Source organism: Sarcophilus harrisii, chromosome 2 (assembly GCF_902635505.1).
Source record: "Sarcophilus harrisii chromosome 2, mSarHar1.11, whole genome shotgun sequence".
In the NCBI taxonomy this organism is placed as follows: domain Eukaryota; kingdom Metazoa; phylum Chordata; class Mammalia; order Dasyuromorphia; family Dasyuridae; genus Sarcophilus; species Sarcophilus harrisii.
Genome location: NC_045427.1, coordinates 485,491,404 through 485,518,738, shown reverse-complemented (window position 1 = coordinate 485,518,738; position 27,335 = coordinate 485,491,404). Strand labels below are relative to the sequence as shown.

At 39.7% G+C, this 27,335-nt stretch overlaps 2 protein-coding genes across 2 annotated transcripts in view; one reads left to right on the top strand and one right to left on the bottom strand.

Moving 5' to 3' along the window:
- ADAMTSL2 (ADAMTS like 2) overlaps positions 1–23,566 on the bottom strand; it is an 89,861-nt gene extending 66,295 nt beyond the window's left edge. Inside the window, exons 1-4 of the mRNA XM_031949427.1 lie at positions 22,474–23,566; positions 21,956–22,011; positions 19,014–19,063; positions 12,671–12,842 (exon numbers count right to left, since the gene is read on the bottom strand). The gene's annotated coding sequence lies outside the window, so the exon portion shown is untranslated. The remainder of the gene's footprint in view (positions 1–12,670; positions 12,843–19,013; positions 19,064–21,955; positions 22,012–22,473) is intronic.
- Positions 1,812–15,632, top strand: MYMK (myomaker, myoblast fusion factor). The gene is made up of 5 exons (XM_003757455.3): positions 1,812–1,970; positions 4,274–4,388; positions 5,935–6,083; positions 12,843–12,959; positions 15,483–15,632. Exons 1-5 carry the CDS (start codon positions 1,836–1,838, stop codon positions 15,630–15,632), a joined length of 666 nt encoding a protein of 221 aa, XP_003757503.1. The 5' UTR covers positions 1,812–1,835.
- Positions 23,567–27,335: the final 3,769 nt, after the last annotated feature.

The following is a 27,335-nucleotide window of genomic DNA, read 5'->3' as shown; positions in this document are numbered from 1 at the left end:
AGGACTAGGAAACAATATACACAATGACTACAATAATGTAAAAGAAAGGACAAAAAATAAATAAAATTAAATGCCACTTAATTATAATGACTATGTCTGACATTGGCAGACAGCTGAGAAAGTGCAACTCTTCTCTCCTTTGCAAAGATGGGGGATTATAGGTGTGGAATATGGCATATACTACCAGATACAGTTAAAGTGTCAGCTTTGCTGAACTTTTTCCTCTCTTTTAAACAATATTCAATTAAAAGGATGGCTCACTACCTAGGGGAAGAAAGATATTTGTAAATTAAGATGGAATTTAAAATAAAATGTATTAATAAAAATAAAATTTAAAAAATTTTAAAGGAAACTTATAAAGTGCATTATGGAGTCTGAGGAGGACAGCTGCTAACTTACCAGGGATAGGGCAAGTCAATGAAGGTTGAATAAAGAAAGCGGCATGTGAATTGAACTTTGAAGGATAGTAGGAACAAGTGAAGAAGGAGAGAAGGACATTCTGAGCATCAAAAACAAAAGATCAGAGATAGGCGAGATCAATACACATTCTAGCAAGTGTAGAGTATCCAGTTTGACTGGAACATAGTGTATGAAGGATGATAATATTAAATAAAAGTTTTAAAAAGTGGCATCAGATTGTGGAGTATCCTGAACATCAGGAAAAGAAGCTTCATTTAGTAGTCTGTAGAAAGTCTGGGGAAAGTTATAAAAGAGTAACACAATCAGGACAAAGTATAAGAGGGTCTATGCATTAAAATGGAATGTCATTATCCCTAGACTCAATGAATAGGAGGGGTAGTAGAAGACAGAACACAGAGACATTAATAGCCATAATACAAAGAAGAATGTGATAAATGTCATAAAAGAGAAACAAAATAACAGCAAAATAAGCACAATATAAAGGAGGGAGAGGGAACTTCTGCTTGAGAGAGCAGGGAAGATTTCATAAAGAGAAAAATCTGCATTTCTGAACTTGCATCTAAACTTGTCCTTAAGGGATGGGTAGAGTTTTGATAAGTGAAAATGAGGAGGAGATAATTCCAGACAGAAGACTAATATGAACAGAGTGAATATGCAGAAGATTCAGGTCCAAACCTGGTCATCCAAGAAACAGGGAAAGAAAAGGCTCTTGCTGTTGATCAAGGGACATGACCAAAAACTCTTCTCAGAAGATATGGAGGTCAAAAATTCACCAAGAGCCTGTGTCCTCAGCCAAGGTCAGGAATTTATTAACAGCAGATTGGGGCTGGGAAACATTCTCTACAAAAGTAGTCAGTGATAGCAGAAAGTACCCATGGTACCCACATTGAGATGAGACTAGAGAAACACAGAATCAGAGAATCTCAGAGATAAAAAGAGATCCCAAGGAGTCCAACCTGTAAATCTTGGGGACAAAGCAGGGAAACAAATAGATTTCCAGTAAGAGTCCACACACAAAAAGGTAAAGAATAATGGTAAAAGATGGAAAAATGAGTGAGTTTCAAGGCTGGAGAGGAAGAGAAAGATAACTGTCTCTGAATCTCAGCTCTGGCCTCTCCCAGAAAAGCTAAAACAAATACCCCATCACGCCACCCATCAGCTGTTAACCCTCTCCATGTGTTGCCTGCCATCTGAACTGACATTGCTCCTCCCTGGACATTTAAACTTGGGAATGTGTGGTCTTTGATCACAGCTGAGGCCAGCTTTCTCAGGGACCAAGCTGACTGAGAGCCTTCGGCTTTTCCTACGGGCCTCTCTCTGAATCTCCTTGCTCTGTTTCTTGAATTTTTTTTTCTGGGGAGGGGGGTAAAAGAGAGGGTTTTGACTGAACTGAACATTGTTCACTGGCACAAGACATGGGGACTCTTGTTACCAAGTTGCTTCTCCCCACAATCAGCAGCCTTGCCTTCCTCCCAACCATCAGTATTGCTGCCAAGAGGAGATTCCACATGGAAGCCATGGTTTACCTCTTCACCATGTTCTTTATAGCGGTAAGAATGGGTTTGGGATGGGAATCCTCTTTCCTGTTGTTTTCCCTTCTTTGGAGTACCTAGTTCACAGACAATAAGGATGTATCATTTGGATGGAAAGAACCCTGAACTTGATTAGAGGACCCGAATTCTGGTCCCAGCTCTGCCACGAAGTCATGGTGACAAGAGCAAACCATTCCCTTCTTCCCTTCTGTCAAATGAGGTGCTTAACTTAAGTAATTCCTCAACTCCTCTCATTTCTGTAACTCTGTGAGTCTAAGACTTCCCCTGTATGTGTGCATGTTGGGGGGGAGGGATCCTTTCTTCTCCATCTGAGGTTTTTTTTTTTCTGTTTCTATCCTGTCCAAAGTTTTTTTTTTTTCCTTTGTATATTTAGGTCCCCCTACCTTTTTGTCAGTCTCTCTATTACTCCTTATGTGAGGAGGTTCCCACATTTTGTAAAAGGTCTTTGAATCTCCACTCAGAACCAACCATAGGGTTGTATATTCATGGCTGAAGGTATGTACATACCTATGTATATATAGTGTCTGCCCTTGATATACATATATGTGCATTGCACATATGTGCCCAAATCCAGATAGGTGCCAATGAAGCCATACAAGAATGTATCCACAAACACAATTCTATTTTATGTATCACTGCCTTACATATGCCAATTCCATTAAGAGCCAAGTTCTCTTGGAATTTCTGACCTTTAACTTTTTGTTCCTCTTCCTTAGATAGAAGGATTTAGGGCCCTCTGACCTTAATTTCTATCGTCTGGGCCTGGGCCTGAGCCTGAGTGCAATTAGCAGGATTTCTTAACCATTTGTGTCTGTGTATTATCGGTCCCCTTAACAGCCTGTAGAGAGCTGTGTAAGTCTTCTCAGAATTTTTTTAAATGTATAAAATAAAATACATAGGACAGCCAGCTACAATGATGTGCAATTATTGAATTTTTTTAGCATCAATCCTACAAACCCTGGGTTAAGAATCTCTACTTTGGAGAGTATTTTTACACAGGGAATAATGACCACCATCTCTTAAATTTGTTTTGGTGCTATAACTAACACATCTACTGACTCTTTACAAACTTCGCAGGACATTGATAAGGCAAGTGATCTTTATGCCTATTTTTGACTGATGAAGAAATTCAGTCATTTTGCTTGGAAGCAAAGTGGCAGGGGGGAAATTGAGACTAAAATCCAGATCTCCTGCTTACTAAGGACTCGTTCCATTGAACTGCTGGTTCCCTCCTGTTCACAGTCAGCCCTAGGAGCTAAAGCAAGCATAGTGAAGGTGAAGGCAATCAGGGGACAGCTGATTCCCCACCCTGCTACTTTTCAGAGCCTGGGCTCAGAGCCATTGAGGGGGAGGGGAAGGGATGGGGTCTGGACCCAGCAGCTGCTGCTGTGGTCTGCATCAAGTCTTCCTATCCCTGCCACCTCAATCAGCAAAGAGAAGCAACTGTCCCCCTTAAACAAGAGTGTTTTAGTATTAGCAGATATGACCATCTCACTTTTCTCCAAAAAAAAAAAAAAAAAAAATCAGGCCTCCATTAGTTCAATAGATTAGTTGTTTTTTTCTTTCCTTCTTTTCTTTCCTTCCCTCCTTTCTTTCTTTCTCTTTCTTTTTCTCTTTTTCTTTTCCCTAACACCTACTGGCTATATGATCCTGACCAAGGAATTTAATGTCCTAGTGTTCTAGGCCAGGACTTCTTAAAGTTTTTCCAATTCTCAACTCCTTTTCACATAAGAAATTTATTCAACTCCAGGTATATAAGTATATAAAATAGATATATAAATCAAACATTTATTGATAATAAATCATAATTTCATGAACCCCACATTCAGTTATGAGACTTTATATGTCATCTTAAATCATAATTTAAGAAGCTGGGCTCCAAACAACTAAGATTGTAGGCTGTAACAAAAGTACCAACCTGAATAGGTAAAGGGAATTTCCATACTTGGGAATTCCTTACATCAATGAAAACATAGGTCCAGTCTCTACCTTCCTTCTTTTCTTTTTTTGTCTCATTTTCCCCACCTGTCAAATGGGAAGAATGATCATTGTCTGGTCTCCTTTGCAGGGCTATTGTAATTACAGAATCTGAAAGATAAAACTGTTCTTTGTAAACTATTAAGTGTTGTGAATGAGTAAGGGATTATTTGTGATTATTTTAGGCAAACTCTGACCAAAAATATATTCCTCCCAACTGTTCACTGCTCTCCTAAGAATGGGCTAAACCAATCCTGGGAAAGTTATCTTATCCCAAGTCAATGTCAGTTCTTTTTGTAATGTGCTTCTGTATTTTCTGCTAGATATACCATGCATGCAATGGGCCAGGCTTATCGGTACTATGTTTCATGCGCTACGACATACTGGAGTATTTCAGCATCTATGGGACAGCATTGAGCATGTGGGTGTCATTAATGGGTGAGTGCTAGCCTTCTTTATCCCAGCCCTGCCAACAAGGACCCCATTCAAAAGTCCACCTACTCACTCCTGAGCAAGCCAGCCATTGACTTACAGAGAGTATGGATGGCCACATGACATCCTCCTTTCCTATCTTTATGCATACCTTCTCTGCCTTCTATTCCCACTTTCCATTGCATAGGCAATGTTTAATCCATGTAAGAAAAATAATTTTAAAGCACTTTAGAAAAATCGATTTTACTGACAAAAGAAAAGGAAAAGGTCATGCAGGCATTTAATGGTATAATAATAATTTATGTAATATATAAGTATAATAATTTAATGATAGCTATATATTAAATCTCTTTTTCATATGATCCTCACAAGAATCCTTGGAGGAAAGTCCTATTCTTATCCCCATTTTTTAAATAAGGAAACTGAGGGAACCAGAAGTTACATGATTTGCCCAAAGGAACAAAGCTAGCTCAGTTTCTGAGTTCAGATTTGAACTCAAGTCCTCCTTACTTCCTCAGGTATAATTCTCTACCTACTGTCTAACTGCCTAGCTAACACTATTTTCAAGCACTTTAGAAATAGCTATTCATTTGAACACAAAACTTGAAAAAAAAACCCAATAAATGTTAAAAATTGTCTTTATAAGCAATTGGGAGAAAAATAAGGTATTATTATTTTTTTAAAAAAAGAACTATTTATTCACACCTGTCCATTAAAGCAACTCCCTAAAAAATTTTATTGGCATCTTCAAGTTGATATATGAATTGATTAATAATGAATGGATAGTCTTCAAAGATATACATGTATATAGATATAGATAGATAGATAGCTATTAGTGTAGCTTTGTGATTTCATTATAATAGGGAATTCCCAGTGAGAACATTCCCTAAACTAATCCAGATCTGTAACTGCTTCATAGTTTGGAGGTTTAAAGATTTTCTTGGGACAAGATTAAGTTAATCTCCTAGAATCATACAACTAGTATATTATGTCAGAGGTTAGACTTGAATTCTGATCTTCCTAACTGCAAGATGAAGGCAGTTCACTATTCACTATAGTAGATCATCTCTCATGTATGTGTATATATATATATTTATATATGTATGTATGCCTATATATACATATACATATATGATAGATTAAACAAATTAATGTCCTTCCAGCTCTAACATTCTACATCTTTGATACTATATCATAAGGTTCCTTCCAGCTCTGATGTTTCATGTTCTAATGTTCCTCCTAGCTCTGATCTTCTGTGTCCTAAGGTCCCTTTTAGCCCCAATTTTCTATATTCTAAGGTTCTTTCCATCTCTAATATCCCTTGTTCCAAGTTCTCTTTTAGTTCTGACCTTCTATGTTCTAAAATTTCTTTCAGTATCTGTTATTTTATGGCCTAAGGTCCCTTCTAGTTATAATATACCATGTTCTAAGGTCCATCCCAACATCCCTGACATTGTGATTCCTTCAAGAAATGCCTTCTCAAGATGACAAGACTCCTTTGAATCCAGGTGAATGCTGAACTCTGATTTCTGCCCCCTCCCTCTCTTTCCAGCACTGGCTGAATTTGATGAACCAAAAAGGTCAACCTTTGTGATGTTTGGTGTATTGACCATTGCTGTGAGGATCTACCAAGATCGATGGGGGTACGGGGTATACTCAGGCCCTATTGGTACAGCTGTTCTCATCATTGCAGCAAAGTGGGTGAGTGATCAAAAATGATAAAATTACAAAGTGTCCTGTATACCTTAAAATGCTACATAAATGCTGTCTATTTTTATTGCAAATATATGTCTGGTTCTGTGATCTTGAGCCTGCCTTTCTCATGACTTCAGTTTCTCCATACATAAAATGAGGGGGTTAAGTAGATGATTTTTGAGGTTCATTTCCATTCAGACATTCTGTGTAATTGAGTCTATGTTTCCCATCCCAACCCTCACCCCTACACTCCAAGCATCTTGAAGTACTGACAAAGGAATCAGATAGTTGGAAAAGTATCAAGTTTTGGAGGCCAGTTATAGGCCCTTGTCTGTTAAGGACAAAGCAATATGATGACCTACATCTGGGCCTCCCAGGTGATTGGCTGAGTTTCTTTACCAGACAGAGAAGAACTGAGATTCCAACTAGTTTTATCTCAGTTTTTCTGAGTTGCCTCCTTGTTCTGAAAAGTCCTAATTACTGGGTCTTCCTGAGAGATAGCTATGGAAGAAATCCTGGGCTCTTATAATCTGGACTCTATTACACATTAGCAGTCTGATCTTGGGGAGTCTATTAAATTGGTCCCTCAGTTTCCTCTTTTCTGAAGAGGGAGTTGAAAGTATCTAGGTCCTTTCCAACTCTGACATTCTGTGTTCTAAAATCTCTTCCAGCTCTGACATCCTGTGTTCCAAGGTCTCTTCCAACTCTGACATTCTGTGTTTCAAAGTCCTTTCCAACTCTGATATTGAGTGTTCTAAGGTCCCTTCCAACTCTGACTTTCTATGTTCATTCCAAGGTCCCTTTCAACAACAATGTCCTAAGATTCCTTTGACCTGTGGCTCTGGCTTTAAATGCTGATTCTAACTTTTTTTTCCCCTGACTGACGCTGGCTATGGCTGTGTCTGGTATTGTAGTTACAACTTCCCTCTAAGTCCAATGATTTCATTGCTATTTCTGAGTCCACTTTCCACCTTAGTCCCTGACTCAGAGATGTGGTGATATCTTGAAGAATGAGTTCGTCTTGGAAGACTTTCTGGAAGAGGAGAAGCTTGAGCTCAGGGTATTGAGAGGAGGGATAGCAATGTTGTTGTTTGTCCCTAGTTCTCAAAGAAGACCAGGAGGGACAGGGCAGAGTAAGTTAGAAAGCTGGACCAAATCAAGGATCAAGGTGGTGGGGTTCAATAATACACAAGTCTATTTTATCTCTACAGACCACCCAGTAAAAGGGGTCAGGGTTTCTTTTCCCTATTTGGACAATAAGGCACAGAGAAATGAAATAATTTGGAGAAAACCACATAGCTACATAGTGGCAAAGCCAGACCTTGAATTCAAACATCTCCACTTTTTTGAATGCTCTTCCAGAGAAGGAGGGTTGGGGAAGAGGTTATTCTTTCTTGATCTGGTTTAACAATTGGAATTGATGTTATTTGGGGTGACCCAAGGCAGTGTCTCTAAGTTTCCTGCCTTTGGGGAGGAGAGACTTGTTGGGGTGATGCAATAGCATGCCTTATTAATTAACATTCTGGAATGCATAAACAATGCTGGCTTCCAGAGATAATCACCGAATTCCAAGTCTCTGTTTATGATAAAAACAGCTCACCCCAAGCCGGAAATGGGATAATTCTCTCTTGATTCAGTCCGGGTGGATTTCCCTCCTCACTTCTCCAACTAGACATTGGGTAATTATCTTCAGAGCAGCTTGGTATGAATCTGCTTCTGAATTATAATTAGGCAGAACGGTATTTACTCATTAAAGCTTGAGTGGAATACCACACAGAATTTCTTGTCCCTGGGCAAGGGGTCTCAACAATAGGAATAAAGAGGGAAAGAAAGAAAAAAGCATTCATCAAGTGCCTACTATGTGCCAGGGACCGTGCTAAGTGCTTTAAAAATATTGTGTCATTTGATCCTCATTTCAGTCTTGTGAAGCAGGTGCCCATTTCACTTTTGAGGAAACTGAGGCCCAAGGTCACATAACTAATAAGTTCAAACTAGTAAACTCAGGTCTTCCTGACTCCAACTGCAGACCCAGTAATTTATCTACTGTTACTTTTGGGGGAGGGTTGTAACAAGTTGGCCACATTCCTAATTTAAATAGCACCTTCTAACCCATTTGGGAGGGAATTCAATCTAGGTCTGCCTGGGAGAGGAGTTAGTCTCTAGAGTAAGGCTCTGGGGCTCTACTGTTCTTTAAAAGCCATTCCCCCAATTGCTAGAGGCTTGGGTCCAGCAAGCACCACCAGCATGGATTAGGTGGCAATTACTAAAGGGACAACACAGAGTAACAGAAAGTGAACTGGATTTAGCTTAGAGAGAACCTCGGTTTAAATCTTGCCTCCGATAATTAAAACTAATGAACCCGAGAAACTCACAAAGCTTATCTGAGTTACTTCCTCTGTAAAACAGGAATAATAATAACATCACTTATTATGAAGGCTTATTTTAAAAATCAAACAAGGAAATGTACATAAAATGTTTTGTAAACCTTAACATGGTATATATACCTGATATTATTATTAACTGTAAGGTCCACTACAAGTAAAAGGTTTTCTGCTTCCCTTCCATAATCTAATACCTTTGCAATCTTCTCTTATCTCACTCTGCTCCATGTATTCTATACTCCAATCCAACTAGATCAATTTCTGTACTTCTCACCCTTGTAGTCGTCTATGTCTGTACCTTTTTCCTCCTTTTAAATTTCTACATGTCCTTTAAAGTCCTTTTCAAAAGTCAGCACCTACATAAAACTTTCCTTAATCTCCCCTGTTGATTATGACTTTTCCCTTCAGATCTCATATAATAATTATACTTGGTTCTATGTCTCTCATATATTTAACTTTGTACTCTTATATAGTCCTGTTATATGGGTCATGCTTGCTAAACAATAACTCCATAAAGACAGGGATCATAACTTATCTAAATTTTGCCTCTCCACCAGAATCTGTTGCATGCGTAATATAAAACTCTCCACTAAATAATTAGTAAATGTTTATTAAGTAAGTGACTGAATATGGTAACTACCAAGATCCTTGATTCTCTTACCTTTCCAACTATCTTTCAAACTATCAACAGATATCTCCTGAGCACCTTTAATGAATGAGATATAATATGAAGGAAGAGAGGTATTTCCTAAACTCAGTACCAGGAAAACTTAGCTTCTAATCCTGTTTCTGACACTTAGCTGTGTGACCCTGGGCAAAACACTTAACTTTTTTGAACCTTGGTTTTCTCATCTGTAAAATGAAATTAATTGTAAGTTATTGTAAGACTCAAATGAGGAAATGCAATAAAAGTGCTTTGCAAACTTTAAAGCATTATCTAAAAGTTATTATCACACATAGAAAAGTCAGCTAGCATTCAGAAAAATCAACTATCAGAATGTCTATGGTGGAAGGGAACTGAGAGCTCATGTAGTCCAACTTACATTTTATATTTTACAATTTCTATTTTACAGATGAAGAAACTAAGACCCACAGAAGTTGCTTGTAACAAGATTACTGTGAATAGTGTTTATAAAGCAGAGATTAGAACTCATATCTTCTGATTCCCCAACTCAAGGATAAAGAACTAGGGAGAGGGCTAAATGAGGGGTATAGACCTTAAGTGCTCCCAGAATTCCATCTGCAGTCAGTGTGAGCTGAAGTTATCAGGGATGGCTTCTTAGAGAAGCTGAGATTTTAGGGAGCTGTTCTTCAATTGAACTCACTTTTCACTTAGCTATCTCTTAAAGGATGGGCAGGGGTGGAGAGAGGAAGTAATGCACAACCCAATTTTTTTGCTCCATTGGATTAGACAAGATTTTCTAGGTGGCTTTTGTACTGAGGCTGCCCATATACACAATTCAGCTAGCATTCATTAAGTGTTTATTACAACTGTGGTCTAAGACATTAGATGCAAAAATAAAAATGAAACACATGTCCTCAAAGAACTTACAGCCTACTATGCAGTGGAGGAGATGGAATATGGTAAGGACCGGGGAAGCATTTCATAGAGGAGACATCACCTGAGAGGGGCCTTGAAAGGAGAGGCAGGGCTGAGAAGGAGACAGCTTCTGTCATCTATTATATCAAATAGAATTTTTAAGTAAGCCATTGTGGAAGAAAAAGGATATACATTGTATATAATCATAGAATGTGATTCACATAAAGAAAAGAGTTGGGGAATGGTTGTGTCATCCTAATAAAAACCAAGGGAGGGGGCAGCTAGGTGACACACTAGATAGAGCACTTGCTATGGAGTCAAGAAGACCTAAGCTCAAAGCCAGTCTCTGACATTTGCCAGGTCTGTGACCTGAGCAATCCCCCCTCCCAAAAATGGGGGAGAGGGAGAAGTTAGATGGAAAAGAAGGCATAAACTGAGACTGTAGAATTTTAAATGAAGCTCTTCTAGTTGCCACTAAGGCCATGTAGGGAAAAAGAGGAAAGTTTTTCTGGTAAAAATATTCTGTGCTCTCCAAACCAGCTTCTGATCATAAAGAGACCAAAAAAAAAAAAACAACATTGCAGTAAGTAACTGAGGGAAACTATGGAATCCCAGTCATTAGATAGAAAGCATTCAGATGAGCAAAAGGATCCCAAAATCTTCAGCTTGGAAGGGACTCCAGGGGTTATCCAGCCAAAAGTGTATCAGAACAAGAATGCCCTCTACAATATATCTCAGACATGCAGTGATGTAGCCGCTGTCTGAAATCCTCCAGTGACGATGGACTCACTATCCAGCCAGACAGCCCACTTTTGGACAGCTCTAATTGTTAGGAAGCTTTTCCTTAGATGGAGTCAAAGCTTGTGTCTGCTTCCACCCACTAATCCTCCTGTCCTGCTCTCTGAAGCGGATCAGAACGAGCCTAATAATCTCTTTTGCAAGCAGTAACTCTCCAAGTACTTGAAGATATTGACCCTGTTTCCCCTCTGGGACCAGAACTACCCTAGAGGTTTAGAAAGTCACCTATTTGAAGGCAAGAACCTAAAACTAATGATTCTGGAAGTTTCTTTCTTGTCCTAGGATTCTAAAATTCCAGTTCTCTAAATTCTGTGACTAGGATTTTATTTTTCTGTGATTGTGAGTTTATAATTCTTTTGTTGGATGATTCTGAATTGGCTTCTGGTCTATTGCTTCATGGAACAGAAAGCTACCTCCTATCAGAAGGTCAGCTTCTTCATTTTCTTTGGGGTTCATCTATTTATAGATCCAAATGGAAAAGTCTTAGTCCTCACATTTATATAGCAAAAAAATAATTCTCATCCTTATATGATGCTTTAATGCTTGCTAGCACTTATATACTTTATCCATACTCTTTCATGATGGTGGTGGTGATGGTGGTAGTAAGAAACATAATGGCTAACATTCACATAGAATCTTAAGGTTTGCAAAATATAACATGTTATCTACTTTTAATCCTGAGTTTTAATTCTTTTAAAGCTGAGTTCAAACATGGCCTCAGACATTTATTAGCTATTTTACCCTGGGAAGGGCACTTAATAACTATTTGCCTCAGTTTCCTCATCTGTAAAATGGGGATAATAATAGTTCTACAACCCAATGCTGTGGAGATTTAAAAAGATCATAATTGCAAAGGGCTTAGCACAGTGCCTGGCACATAATAAGTTCCATATACATGTTAATTATCATTATTATTAATCCTCACAACAACCCTGTTTTGGACTATTATTACTATCCTTATTTTATAGGTGAGAAAAGCAAAGTCCAGAAAGACCCTTTGTCCAAGATCAGACAATTGGTAAATCTGAGGGAAGACTCAAACACAAGTCCATTGGCTCTATTACACTTTACTTCCTCAGAATTAAACAAGAGCTATAGTGTTGACATTAGATTTTTTTTAAAGAAGTTCAGACAGAACTCAAGCTTTCCTGAGTTAGGCAGATAAAGAAGTATTTCACTTGTCTCCATCTCTCCCAGGCCCCAAATTTACAGACAAGAAACTAGTTCCCTATCCATCGGGCCCATGTACAAATTTCAGTCTAAGGAAAAGGTCATCCCCATTGAATGTAGCTCCTGTCCTCAGACAAGTGAGGAGATGTAAAGCAAATGAGAATTCTCTCCACTTTCCTCAAGGTCCCCTCTGAGAGCTGAGAGAAGACACAAAGAGTTAACAATAATGTCAGTGTATCAGCAATCAATGTATCAGATACATTAACTGACACTCAGGAACCCATTGCATTTCTCTGAGACCCAGTTTTCTCATCTGTCAAATGGGAACAATAAGCTTTGCTCCATCTCCCTCAGAAAGCAAAAGTTCTGGACATCTTAAAGTGAGACACACATGCATAGAAATTAAAAAACAGAATAGATTAAAAAATTAAAACATCAGGAGACCTGGACTTGAAGCTCAACTCTAAAATTTAGAGTTTTAGAGTGTGCCTTTGGGCAAGTTCCTTAGCCTTTCTAGACTTCAATTTCCCCGTCTGTAAAATGAGGATAATCTTCATTCCTACCTCATAGGATAATCATGAAAAAAGCAAAATGTTATATAAATGTGAATTATTATTATTACCTAATCTGACTATAGATAGGGATACAGAACAAAGGAGTGAGAAGATAGAAGTCAGAGAGTTGAAAGAAGTCTGTTCTTTCACCTAATGGTTTGTTTATTATTTAGCTGATGGCTGCTGTCCCCTTGGGGCCCATCAAGGTGGTATTTGTTGAGTCTGGCAAAGCGACTTTCTTTATTCCAGGCTTCCCAGAAGGGATGAGTTTTGAGTCAGGCCACCCAGAGCTTCTTCACTGACTTCTGTGTTTCTTCTCCAGCTGCAAAAGATGAAAGAGAAGAAGGGTCTGTATCCAGACAAGAGTGTATACACCCAACAGATAGGCCCTGGTTTCTGTTTTGGAGCCTTAGCCCTGATGCTGCGTTTCTTTTTTGAGGTAAGGCTCTTCTGTGTGAGATACCATGGGGGGAATACAGAAAGGTGAGGGACACAACTCCTATCCTCAGGGAACCCTTCTACTGGAGAGACAAGATATCAGTGTGATGGAAAGAGCATTAGTCTGAGGGTCACAAGTTTTGGGTTCTAGTCCAAACTATGCTGCTAACTAGTCTCTGTGTGACATTGGGGAAGTCTCTGAACTTTTCTCCAACCCCCTTTCCACTCTTCACTTCAGGAGGCTGTCTAATAAACGTGGATGAATTTAAGATTTCTCCAGAGTGAATATTTCTACATCCAAGCTTTCTCATCCAATGGGACTTTGGTCCATAACTTTCCATAATTCTCCATAGAGAATCCACTTACTTTGATTGAAGTCAATTTCATTTGATTTCTTGATCTGTCTCCTTACTATCTGTGTGATTTTTGAGCAAGTCCCTTCAACCCTTCTGAGCTTGACTTCCTCTTCTATAAAATGAAGAGGTTGGACCAGACTCCTAAGGTTTCTTTCAGCTCTGGATCTGTTTATAATCAAAACATGCTCTACTTCTTTTAATCCAGGCATTCCCCAAAGTTCTGATGCAGTTTTAAGCTACTAACACCTTAAAATGTTAGTGATGGGACACAGGCACTTAGGCCTAGCATTCATCATTCCATTGCTCTTGAAGGATCCATAATTTGAACATTACTAAGTTCACAGTATTTCAATTTTATAGTCCCTTAGCATCATGGGGAGAATATTAGGGTTAAAGAAATAGGCTTCTGCACCAGGGAACAATGAAAGTGCTGAACAGTTTTCCAAATATGATCCAATTTTATGTCCTTACTTTCTACACAGTTCTGAGCCCGACTCACTGTCCCATCTATTGCCCAGCTTGTCCATATTTGACGAATATAGATATAAATATGTGTATGGGTGTTAAAACAGGCTTTGCTGATCTTCAGTTTCCACATCCATAAAATGTGGATTAAAAACATTTTCAGTGCCTATCTATTCATTAGATTACTATAGGGTAGATTATGAAAGCTCTATATACAAATAGGTTATGATCTCCTTGTTATGAGCATTTCCCCCAACAATGCAGGTGACGTCCTACCCATGTCACTCATCTTATACAACTCTAGTTCCCATCTCCTACATAATTCCATGTCTGAGTTGTATTATAGCCTGGTCACATCCACCATGTGCCCCTCTGACACTCTTTTATGGATCCCCAATTTTAATTCTTCAAAGACAAAAGTCTTCTATGACTTTCTAATGTAACATGGGCACTTATTTCAAAGAGAAGCTTTGATTCACTAAAAGTTCTTTGTCATTTTTCAAAGACGATTTAGTCACTTTCCCCTTCAACTTTGGGCCCAGTTCATTCTCCTTTGATGGTGTCTGTCCAGGATACATAGTCTGGACAATAAACATTGTTCATCCATTTGGTTTTTCCTGTGTGAATAGTTAGGCCAAATTCTTCCAGAAGAATCCCTATCCATCGGGCCCATGTACAAATGTATAATATTGCAGAGCTTGCTTCAATAAGCCCATTGTCAAATGAATACACAGTCATCTGAAAGGCATTCATCTCTAAGGACTCCCCTCTGACTTAGACCTTGTATTGGATCTCCTTCACAACTGTGGCCAGCACTTTTGACAAGCTTATACTATTCTGCTTTGTGCTTCACTTACTCTACAAGATTAATGATATTAATAACAATTACTCATCATTGGTAACTAATATCAAATAGTTTTTACATAGGATATTCAATGACACATAAAAACAATACCTGAAATGTCATAAAGTACTGGGTGATTAATACTTAATGTGTATACAAAATGATTAGTGCCATAGGACCTAAAGAAGAGAATCCCTGTCAAGTAAAATAATAAAATTTTTGTAGAAGGGATATGGCAGAAGGATGAGGAGGTTATCTTAATATCGGTAGATCATAAATTTAAAACTAGAAGGGAGTTAAAAGGTCATTTGGGCAATTCCTTCATTTTACAGGTTGTTGTTCAATCATGTCTGACTCTTTGAGACCTCATTTGGCAAAGGTGTGAAAGTGGTTTGCCATTTCCTTCTCCAGCTCATTTTCTAGGTGAGGAACTGAGGCAAACAGATCACACAGCTAGTAAGACTTTTTCCTGATTCTTGGCCCAGCACTCTACCTGCATGGCCACCTATTTTTATAGTTATTTCTATTTTATAAGACAAGAAATTAAATCCCCAAAAAGCAGAGGTCACACAGAGTGTAAACAGAGAAAGAATGTGAAGTTATCATCTAGAGGAAGCTGTCACACGGGAAGAGATCATAGAGTGAAAGATGGCTATGAAAAAAGAGTATTCCAAGGAGTATAAATGCATGAGCAACAGTGTGGATGTGGGAAATTATGAATGGTCAAAGAGGACTAGATGAGGAAAATAGGGACACATTAAGGAATTCTTTAAATGCCAGCTTGAGCTTTCTAAGACTGAGGCAACTGACTGACTCTCTTTCCCCCTTTCCTTCCCTCTCTCTTTCCGGCTTTTCAAAGGAGTGGGACTACACCTATGTTCACAGCTTCTACCACTGTTCACTAGCCATGTCCTTTGTCTTGCTGCTGCCCAAGGTGAATAAGAAAGCTGGAAATGCTGGGACTCCTGCCAAATTGAACTGTTCTACACTTTGCTGTGCTTGCATCTGACCTTCTGACTGTACTCTTCCCCACACACACACTCTCCCCAGACCATTATTTGACCATGTTTCCCTATTGAGATATAAATCAAATTCCATGGCTTTCTCTCTCTTTTATTCTCTCAGGAAAAGTTAAGCTAACAAGTACTTAAAATTTCAATGTAATTCTAACACTATGTTAGGCACTATGGAGAAAAATTATTACTTTTCCTCTTTTCTTCCAAGATTTTCCTCTTTAAAAATCAAAGTAGCCTAGAATTGACTTTCCAGAGCCAATCAAAGCTCTCCATCTCTGTAAAAGACTGCTCCCAAATTATCCAAGGCAAACATGAATCTACCATTCTTGGTTACAGTCTTGCCCTTCTCAAGGTCAACTGCAATCTATTTGGACATCTCTTTTTCCATACGTCCTGGTGAAATATCTATCTCTGCACCCATGTTGTCTGAATGAGCCCTTTGGGAGTAGAGGGGGACAGTCAAATAGGGAGTGCCATTGTTCCAATACAAGGATGCTCAATTGCAGCAGCCACCTCCTGACCCCAAATCATACCCCTTGGCCCTTGTCCCTTCCTCCAGCTGAGTTCCATGAGCTCTGAGTTCTTTGCTTCTAGGAGAGAAATTCCAGACTGAATTGATGGAGGAGCAAAATGATTTTATTTATTTCACTCTAACTCTGTTGGAGGCCATAGGCTCTTTCCCAAGACTGCAGGAGCCCAATGCCAACTCACCATACCTAATGTCCAGCCTAGGGTTGACAAGTATCCCTTTCCCAGACCCACTGATGTGGGTGGTTTAATGACGAAAGTGTCTGGGCACCAAGGGCACCCTCCCGGGGTCCAACTCATTTGGAAGCTATAGCTCTTATTCCCTTTGCCCATGGCCAGATCTTTTCCCATTGCTCTCTAATGGATGGGCAGTGAGTACTGAAACGTCTCTGAGTTCTTCCAAATAATTCTCTCCCTTGGACAGCTGCACAATCAGACACCCCCTTACTTCTTTTTTAGCAAGCGTGGCTCCATAATTAATAACTTTCTGCATAAAAGAGACATTTGCTTAATAGTATTCCCCCCTTCCCTTTCCTTCCCCTCCCACTCCACAACCCACAATCCCCCTAGCACAGGATCCTACCCCGTAATCTGGAAAAGTTGTGACCTCTTTCCCTGACATCATCCTTCTAGACTTGGAGACATTCCCAAACCATCTCCTGCCCCCAACTGCCCCCTAGGACTAGGATTTGTAACCTTCTGAAACCTCTTTTTAACATTTTTGAAGCCTATTCCCTTTCCTGAGAAACTGTTTCTGCTCCCTAGGACAGCTTGTGTTCTGGTCTCCAATGTCCCTCTCTTAAGGCCATGGGATTGGTGACTGTCAATCCAACCTCTCCCAGCTCTTCCTGTATGTAGGCAGCTGCCTGCAACACCTCTGCACTCAGCCCCAGAAGCTTTGACTTAGCTCAAATTTGGCCACCTCATCTCCTCTCCTTTGATCCTTTTAATTGAGCATCCCAAACCCTTCTTCTTAGGTGCTGCCCTTTACAAGGCAAGTAGCAAAACATTCAGAGCTTCTTATATAGGGTTGGTTTCCCCACATACACTTGTACTCCCTCAGAGACACAAACCTACACACACACACACACACACACACACACACACACACACACCTTTATCCCTCTAACTTTTATCCAGCAGCCCCGTCCCAAATGCGTGCAAAAAATATTACAGATTGCACATGGGCTATCTGAATTTATTCATCATAGCCTGGAAAGCTATGGACAGTTACCTAACAAATAAAAATACTGGTAGAATTAAAAAATGCAAATTACAGAATGTATCTTGTGTTTCTTAAGAGGACCAAGATGCAGTATTCTCTGACCCCCCCAGGAGAAAGAATGGTGGCTTTAGGTGGATGGTTTCCTCCAGCCTAAAAGCCGAAGTTCAGGAATTTCCATAAGCAGTAACAACCTCTGACCTCCCAGACCAAGAAAATACTGAAAATCGAGGAACATGGAGGAGAACTTCTTGGGAGAAAACTGTCCTGGAATTAGTGACCACATTGTGGTATATCCAGAAGATGGGGTTTCAGGATAGGAAAGAAGCTCAATGCATCTGATATTGGAAAGAACCCTGGATTTGGCGTCATTGTCTTAGAGCTAGAAGAAACCAGAAAGGTTAAGTGGATTACCCACGATCACAGAGGGGTCAGAAGACCTGATTATGAATCCCATGTCTTACTCCCTGTGCAACCTTAGGTCATGACTTAAAATCTCTGAGTCTCAGTTTCCTCCTCTGTGGATTACATGGTCCCTGAAGTCACTTCAGTCTCTTTCCTATGATCCTAACAAGACACCATCCCTGCCCTGCAGGACCTCATAGTCTAGGATAAAAGGCAAAGGACCCAGACACATACAAAAATCACTAAAGCACACACACGGCCTGAGGCAGAAATATGACTGGGATAGAAAAGTGGTGCAGACTGTCTTTCCAAGGCTTCTCATGAGCTGTAGGAGGAAGGACAGACTATGAGACAGAGTGGGGCAATGGAAGCCGGAGGAGACTGCAGGTAGGTGAGAACATCCCCTAAGACCATCTGTCCCCTACCCCTCCTCTCTCACCCCCCTGCCTCCTCCTGGTTTGGCTAGAACACTGAGCACTTTTGTCTCCAGCTCCCTCTCTCCCAGGCCTCCCAACTCCCTGGCAGCTCATGGAAAATCAGAGGCAGAGAAGGACGCTCCTGAGGAGGGAGGCGGAGAGGTCTGCAAAGCTCATAACATCCCACATTAACAGACTATTTACTATAGCCAGAGCAACTGATTTATGAAGACTGCCTGGGAGAAGCGCCAGGTCTATATGTCATGGACAATTAGGGCAGCGCTGATCTACACTGGTGTCCATTGAGACCTGGGTTCCTCCACCTAGTCTTCTTTCAGTCAGCCTCTCCAAAGCCCTTCACAAGAATAACAGCCCTTCCTTCCCCTTTATCCTGAGGTTTAGGCTTTCACCAAGTGCTTCCACACACATCACCTCAATGGATCCTCACAATAACCTTCAGGGAGCTCCAGAGGGAAGATACATTCGGTTCTAGTTTACAAAATGATGATGACAATGCAGTATAGTGAATGGACAGGGACCTCGGAGTCCAAAAATTGGAGTTCAAGGTCCACTTCTGACTTATCCTGACTGTGTGATCCAGAACAAGTCACTTTATCTCCCAGTGCCCAAGCACTGGGGACTGGGATCTGAGTTCCAGAGAAAGTGGAACACACTTGGAGATAAATCAGCTGTTAGACTTTCCTAATGGGGAACTCCTACACAGAGGAAATCACAAGTCCAGCTTAAAAATTAGAAAAAACCAAAAAGTTAGAAAAGAATAATTCTTGACTCCCCAGGCCTACCTATTTTATCTTGAATGTCAGTTCACTTCTCTGGGTCTTGGTTTCCTCATCTGGAAAATAAAGAAGTTGGACTAAATGACCTCAGTGATTCCTTCCAGTTCTAAATCTGTGACCCAATAATAAGGCCATCTTCCAGCCTAGTCTGATCTGTAGCTGGCCACTGAACTCAGATGGTTCTGGAAGGGAAAGTAAGGCAGATGACCTTGCACAGTTCTCCCTCACTTAAACCCAACTCACTTGCATGTCATGGCATCCCCTCCCTGATATCATGGTCCTCTTTGGGAAGGAAGGACAAAAAAAACAACCAATTATAATAAAGCACATTTATGTCATACTTTAAGGTCTGCAAAAACCCCTCATAATAATTCTGCAAGAGAGATATTACGAGTCTCATTTTGACCATTTCACAGATGAAAGGAGGCTCAGAGAAAAAACATAGGTCACCCAAGGCCACACAGTCATGGAACCTGGATTTCTGACTCCTACTCCATGTGGACCAGCACAGGGCAGCCCATCACAGGGTGCCCAGCTCAGGGTAGAACTCTCTGAAAAACTTCCTTGAGAATTCTCAGGCAATTAAGCCAAGTAACACTGACTTAGTGATCGAGTAAGAGCACAATCTACTGTCTCCTTGTGACCCAGAGGCTGTGTGAGAGATCAAAAAAGGAAGCATGATTTCCTGTTCACTTGCAATCTACTTTATCTAAAATTTTTTCCTTTCTAGACCTGCCCAGGCCAAGTCTCTCAATTCCCTTGCAGAATCATAGGTTTGTGGACTTAAGGTTCAGAGAATCATTCAGGTTTATAGAATTCATCTCTACATTTTGCACACCAGATAATTGAGGCCCCAGAACCACAGGCAGGTAATGAAGAAAGGATCAGGGATTCAAATGCAAGTTCCCAACTCAATGTCCAATACTCCTGCCAATGTATTCTAGCCCTCCCTCACCCCACCCCACCCCAAGTCATTTGCCCCCACATCTATAGACTTCCCCTCCTAGGCAGCAAGAACAACAACTTCACCCCCCTCCCACACCCACATCCCTTCTGATTTCTGAAAATTTTCTAGGGATGGCATGGGAAGAACTCCCTTCCCTACACCCACTAAGCAGCTACTGCACACGTGGATGCCCTGTGCACATGAGCTCTGCTGCTACCCACCCTCGGCTGCCCCTTCTTCGTTCCCCTTCCCCCCTCTCCTCACCCCCCCTTTTCTCTACCTCCCTCCCCCATGACGCAACCCTCCAGCTAGGAGGGGGAGTGGAAGCTGAGCTCTGGAGGAGGGCGAGGTTTACCTCCAGCAGTACAAATGCAGGGAAGCCTTATAAACATTTACAGCAACGTAGACAAAACAGTCTATTGTAACCTCCTGGTGCTGGTGGGAGGCTGGCATGGGAGTACACTTGAGCTCAGGCCAGCAAGTCCTCTCTGCTTTCATTAAGATGGTGTTTTTGTCTAAGGTGTAGTCTGAGCACTGTGACCTTTGTCGTGTCTGCTACTGAAATTTCCTGTCTCTGTTATTCTCCTCTTCAGTAAGACGATCTGAAACCCAAAACTTTTATTGCCCCTTTTAAAATGTCTTTATAGCTCCCCATCTACTTCATATACTGTCTTGCTCCTCGACACTGGGATTTTACTTAGGGGGAAGGGTGCACAGAGCTGCTAAAGGCATTTGTGATTCCTTGAGCCACAGGGCTTGGCTGGTCCCACCAGCAGAAAGTGGAATGAGAAGTAAGGGGTTTTGAGAAATTGCATTCCTAAGTGCATGTGGCCTGTGTTGGGTATTTTTCTGCAGAGTATGCAAAAAAAGATTTTTTTTAAAAAGGGGTGCAAACTGAATCTTTTTAAATCTTCAGTATGGGGGCCATAGTTATTTGATTGGCTAGCTACACAATAGACAGATTGCACCCAGTACTGAGTGTTGCCAAATCGTGCTGAAAGTCAAGAGTTTAAGGTTTTAGCCATTATTTTGAGCTGTGTTCATATGAAAATCACCTCAACAGTCTTCCTAACAGGGAATCATCCAGACTCTCTTGCTTTGTCTCTTTAAGCCTCAGTTTTTCCATTTTACAAATGAGGAGAATCATCCCTAGTCTGCCTACTTCATAGGGCATTTCTGAGATTCAAATAAGATCATGCATGTGAAAGCATTTTGCAAATGCATGCTATTGATTATAGAATTATTGAGAATTTTTGTGCAGAGTGGACCAAAAGATGTTCTTCAATCAATCAATCAATGTTTATCAAGACCTTACAATATGACAAGCATAGTTCTAGATAGTAGGAATTAAAAAAAAAAGTTCCACCCTCAAGAAGCTTACATCTATTAGATAAAGAAAATGTACATCATATAAATATACAAAATATGTACAAATAAGTACAAAGTACAGTAAGTTGGGGATAGGTCACCAGTAGCTGATCCAGTTTACCAATCTAGCCCTTACTGCTTTTTCCAATTTTATTTTAGTCCTCATCTACCCAAAATCTCCCCTCCAGCACTTCAACACAGTGCCTGGCACATAATGGGCACTTAATAAATGTTTACTAAGTGACTAGCTCCAACCAGGATAGCATCCTCACTTTCCCCTGATCTCCCTCTCCCAACATTCTAGTTATTAGCACTTATCAAGAAGTCAAAAATGTGCTGATATTTTTGGGGAGGTGGGGGTGGAGAGAGGAGTATGCCTGTGACTGAATTTCAACTGCCTAGAAACAAATGGAAGGGAAGAAAATAATAATTCACATTTTTATGACACTTTCAGGTCTACACATTTGTTTCCTTACTTTTGCCTTAGACATAGGTAATGTGAATGTAAATATTCCCATTTTACAGATAGGTAAGTTGATGTTCAGCACTGGAAAATGACCACAGAATGAGACAGCTATTAAGTGACAGATCAGGATTCCCTTAGGTCTTCTGCTTCCTGTTCCTTTCACCATACCTTCTCCACTTTGATGAATAAATAAAAATTCTCTTCTCTAGGTCACAGCTTGGTACCTGAGGATAGACCAAGGAAAATGATATCTCTTTCATCTCTCCTTTCCAGACAGCCACACAAGTGGTTAGATGCACTGGGACACAGGAAAGTGTGTGCATGAATGTGCCAGCCGATGTGCCTGGGTATACATGTGATAAAGGAAAGTTGTTGAAAGAAAGCTGGTTCATGTTCTATCAGGGTCTGGTGTCTAGCTGGAGATTTACAGGCAAACTCTAAGACTTAAAGCTGAAATGAACCTAACAGATCATTCCTTCCAACCCCCTTCATCAGACTCAGTGTGATTAACAAACTCACCCACTACATGTTATTTCGATTCCCTACCTCCTGCACATCAGACCACAAGCTCTGAGGATAGATATTATAATTTTTTCATCTTCATATGTTCATTAAGCTGTTTATAGCAGGAGATTAATAAAAATTTGTTGAATTTGTTCCCAAAAATATAGAGAAACGACACTTACCCACAAGTGTGTGATCCAGTGAAGAGAACTTGGAGACAAAGAAGCTGGGGCCAAATTTTGCCTCTCACTATTGATATGAGCAAAACATTTTATATCTGTCTTGGTTTCTTTATCTGTGAAGAGGTTGGATTAGTTTATTTCAAAATCTTCTTCTAACACTAAATCTATGTTCTGAACCTTATAAATTTGAGACTATATATTCTTAAATCTATCTAGACTGACCAGTCTTGCTATTGTCCCTCCAAAGAGGCCTTGCGCTTTTTAGCATCCCCATCTTGAGAAGAACAGAAGGGAAAAGGGATAAGGGGGGTACTGGGGAGGATTACTGCAAGAAAGGAAAGAAACATGAGCTACTGGGAGGTATGAAATTTTGTTAGGAATCCCTGGCTTCCTATACAATTATATATTTTGACTATACATTTGTTCTTCACTGGAGACTAAGTATACACCACTCCACCTGACTACTAATTTCTACAGCACTCTGTGCTCAGGGATGCCTGGAACAGTATTTTACTACCTGGAAGACAGCCCAGAGAAGGATGAACACACGTAGAAAGCAAACAACCAAACAAATTTTATTGGCCTGTTCCATTTCAAGTACCTACAAGGGAGCCCCTTTATAATTTGGGAAACAGTAATTACATCCATGCTATCAGCTAAAAGTGTTATATCAGAAATTGTTGAGTTTTGAGGTCCCTGGACTGTAAAATGGAGATTTTTTTTTAATAACATCTAATTCACAGGGTTGCTGGAAGGATCAAATTATATGTAAAGCAAATTTTAAAACACCATATAATGCAAATTTTTATTATTATTATCATGATAATGGTTTAACCCTTTATGCTATGCTATACCAGGTCTCCATTAAATTTATAAGACCAGTTGATTAGGAGATGATAGCAGCCTAATTGTGAAAGTGGAAAAGGTTTTAATTCTTCTTAGAGGAACACTAGTAGGCTCTAGATAAAAGTTCTATTTGAATTAAAAAGTTTTCCACTTTCATAATTGGCCTGCTATCACTTCTGGGCAGCTGCACAGTGCAGTGGATAGAGTACAGGCCCTGAAGTCAAAAAGATATCTTCCTGATTTTAAATTTGGCCTTAGACACATACCATCTATGTGAACTTTGGCAAATCATTTAATACCTTGTTTGCCTCAATTTCCTCATTTGGAAAATGATCTGGAGAAGGAAATAGCAGACAACTCCAATATCTTTGTCAAGAAAACCCCAAATGGGACCACAACGAGTTGGACATGACTGAAAACAAATGAACAACCGACTAAGGGAAGACTATTGGGCTTAGCACTAGAAAGAGTAAGATTTTTTTTAATTACAAAATTCTTGCTTTCGTGTGGTTTAAATGGAATAAGGGAGACTAGAGAGGCATCATGTATAGATTGCTTGAAATGCCCTCATGCAAAAAAAAAATTGATATACAGATCATTTCAGGGCAGCTAGGTAATGCAGTGGGTAGAGCACCAGCCCTGAAGTCAGGAGGATCTGTGTTCAAATTTGGTCTCAGACACTTAACACTTCCTAACTGTGTGACCCTGGGCTAGTCACTTAATCCCAATTGCCTCAGCAAAAAAAGAAAAAAAAAGTACAATAAACAGGCTGATTTCAGAAAAACCTAGAAAGACAAATAAACTGATGGAAAGTGAAGTAAGCAGAACCAGGAGAACATTGGATACAGTAATAGCAATGCTGTAATGATGATTAACTATGAAATGCTTAGCTATTCGGATCAAAATAATGATCAAAGACAATTCCAAAGGACCCATAATGAAAACTGTTTTTCATCTTCAGAGAAGGAATTGATAAATTCTAGTACAAATTGAAATTTTTAATGAATGTTTAAAAAAGTTAATTTAAAAAAAAGAATGCCTTCATGACATTAGATAAGGGTTTTTACGTGTATAACATCCTCTCACTCAGGCAAGGTGAGTAGATTTTCCTGAAGGAAGGATCTGTCACCTATGCTACATACATGTAAATAGACCTGACTTGGGCTGAAAGAACACTATCACACTATGTATCTATCTAAGGGACTAATTTCAATTTTACTGCAGATAAATTTCAGAACAGGACATCCAGTAAGGCCATCAATTTTTTGAATGGAAATTCTAGAACCACAAAGACATGGAGAATCCAGCCCCATCATGTCCCTTGACTTTCAGGCTTGAAATGGTCATTTCGTGATAGATTTCTGAGAGTGGATTTCCCTTTAGAGAAGTGTTTCTTCCTTTCTTCTTCTAATTTTCCTTCTTCCCCCTCCCTCTTCCCCTTTCTCTTCTTTTACCTCTCATCCCTTCTTCCTTTCCTTCCCCTTTCCCTTCTTTTTCTCTTTTCCCATGGCTCTCTTCTCCCTTTCTCTCTCCCTTTCCTTCTCTTTTCCTCATAGTCTTACTATAAGAAAAAGCAAAAAGTGCTGTTTAAGTTTCAGGACCCCTCTGGGACTTCAGCTAGTCCTTCTAGGAAACTGAAGTCAGGAGTGCTTTTTACTCCAAAAGAAGGAATACTCCTCATAAAAAGACAAATGTGACTTTAATAAAAGGACAAATTAACTCTTAAAAAAAGGAAATAACTTCTCACACAAGCCAACAGTGTTTGTTAAAACTCAGGTTTCAACAGTGTTTGTTAAACAGGTTTCTCGTCTTACTCTCCCCTAATCCAGATGGGCCAGGATTTCATTTTAAATAATAGGAGATTTGGAATCCTCATTTTTTCAAAAGAAGGGGGAAGGGAAGTAGGGAGTGGAGGATAGCCCCTGTGGAGGTCTTACAGCTCTGGGACTCTGGGAGATCAATGACTCAGTACTAAGATGCTGACAGATCAGATGAAACATAGAGGCAAGTCAATAACTCAAGAGACCCACAAAGGCAGCTGACTAGACAAAGCATCCTGAATGTCATTGCTGACCCTGATGAAGAAAACATGTATTCAAAAATGGCATCAGATATTTTCCTCTCCTTTTTTCTTTCCTTTTTAATTCCTTCTGTAGACGTTGTGAGCTGCAAAAGGCCTTAGAGACCATTTATCAGAGAATTATAGAATTTCAGTATTGGAGAGGACCTCAAAAGCCATTGAGTCTAATCACATCCCAGCAATAGTCCCACTACAAAATAATAATCTCTCTCTCTCGCTCTCTCTCTCTCTCTCTCTCTCTCTCTCTCTCTCTCTCATTGGCAAAAACTAAGTCTTCACTTTAAATCATGGGGGATTCAGAATCTTTGAGACTTCTTTCCATGGCAGAACTCATTAACTACCTTGGCAGCCTTAATTGTCTATTGGCAAGTTTGTCCTAACATAGTCGGTAATTTCTACATATTGCACCTAGTTCTGACTTCTGAAAGCAAACAAATCTAACCCTTCTATACCATAGAACTTTGAATACTTGGAAAAAAATGATTAGGTCCCTCTCAGAACCCAAATCCTTCTCTTTTCCAGGCCAAACATCCATGATTCCTTCAGCCAATTTTTATATAATATGCTGATGACTCTCTCTCACCATTAGGATAGCCCTCCACAGTTTGTTAAACTGTAGCACATGGGAGACCATAGCTCTAATCAAATGCCCCAATCCAGTGCCCCAATCAAATCAAATCTCATGTATAATACTTAGTGACAAGTACCTCCTTTCCTGTATTTCTTTTTTTTTTCAACCCAGAGAAGAGAGAGAGAAAAATAATTTAGGTCTATAAGGACTCTGTACTGTCAACTGTAAGCCAAGGGTGAAATAACCTAAATTGACTAAGCAAGACCCCCAAAACTTAGGCTTTTACCTCAGCCTTCTTCTAGGGAATAGGGTTTGAGATAGGGGGGGAAAGGGAAGTAGGGAGGGCATTATAGATATTTAACACCTTCCCTCACAATAATACCTTCAGGTTTATAACATTTATCTGCTAATAATAGACTAATTATAAAGGAATTTATTCATTTTTACTTGGCATTTTACTTATTATTGTTAGTTTGTGTTAAAAAAAAATATATGTAGGTATCTATATATTCAAATGACACATTCTATAATTCAAGCTAATTAATACAGTTCTTCCCCACCCCTACTATTTCTTCTTTCCCATCTCCAGTTATTCTAAATCTGTGAGACTTGGTTGTATTTTCATGCCTTCTGATTTTTGGGATCTAGACAGACAGAGTGCATTCGCTGAAGGTCAGCTCCAGGATGCAGGTCCATAATCTGGTTGAAAAGACAAGATTAATAAAGGAAATACTGAGAGAATTCAATAAATGTATAACAAAATGTTTTTTTAAAATACATCATGTAGTGGAGTTCTAAGCAGATGCAAACTAAGCTTTGGACTGGCACTAGTAGTTGGAAGGGAAAGGTAGGCCTCATACAAAAAGTAGCACTTGTTCTGAGCCAATGAGAAGGCTAAATATTCTCCCAGGACAAGTGCTTTCTTAAGAGAATTACAAAATAAAGCTTTAGTATTTGTCACAGTTTATCCCCAGGTGATGGAATTGACATGTCTTTCCCATGATATTTAGCTTTCTCATGAGACTCTACTGGACTCTATTTTTAGTGTCCTGTGTGGAAATTGTCCTGTTTTGAACAACAGAGAATAAGTCTTGGGATAATCAAAATCTCTTGGGAAAAGTTGAAAAGGAGATGAGGGAAAAGACTTTTTTCTTCCCTGAAAGTGGCCTTAGTAGTTTATGGTCCAAATGCTGCCCAAGATGTTACCCAATCCACATGTGGAATAACTATCTTCTAATGGATTATTTACTAAATTTATTTTAAAAATAAGAGAAAACTGACATGGTGACTTTATTCATTTGCTTATTCAGTTCCTAGAACATAGTAATAGATAGAATACTGACCTTGGAGTCAGGAAGACATGAA

Bases quoted from the DNA above. Each gene is read 5' to 3' on its own strand.
- MYMK (XM_003757455.3), top strand. From the start codon at position 1,836: ATGGGGACTCTTGTTACCAAGTTGCTTCTCCCCACAATCAGCAGCCTT. The intron at 6,084-12,842 runs GTGAGTGATCAA...TTTCTTCTCCAG, and splicing joins TCATCATTGCAGCAAAGTGG to CTGCAAAAGATGAAAGAGAA. The intron at 12,960-15,482 runs GTAAGGCTCTTC...GGCTTTTCAAAG, and splicing joins TGCTGCGTTTCTTTTTTGAG to GAGTGGGACTACACCTATGT.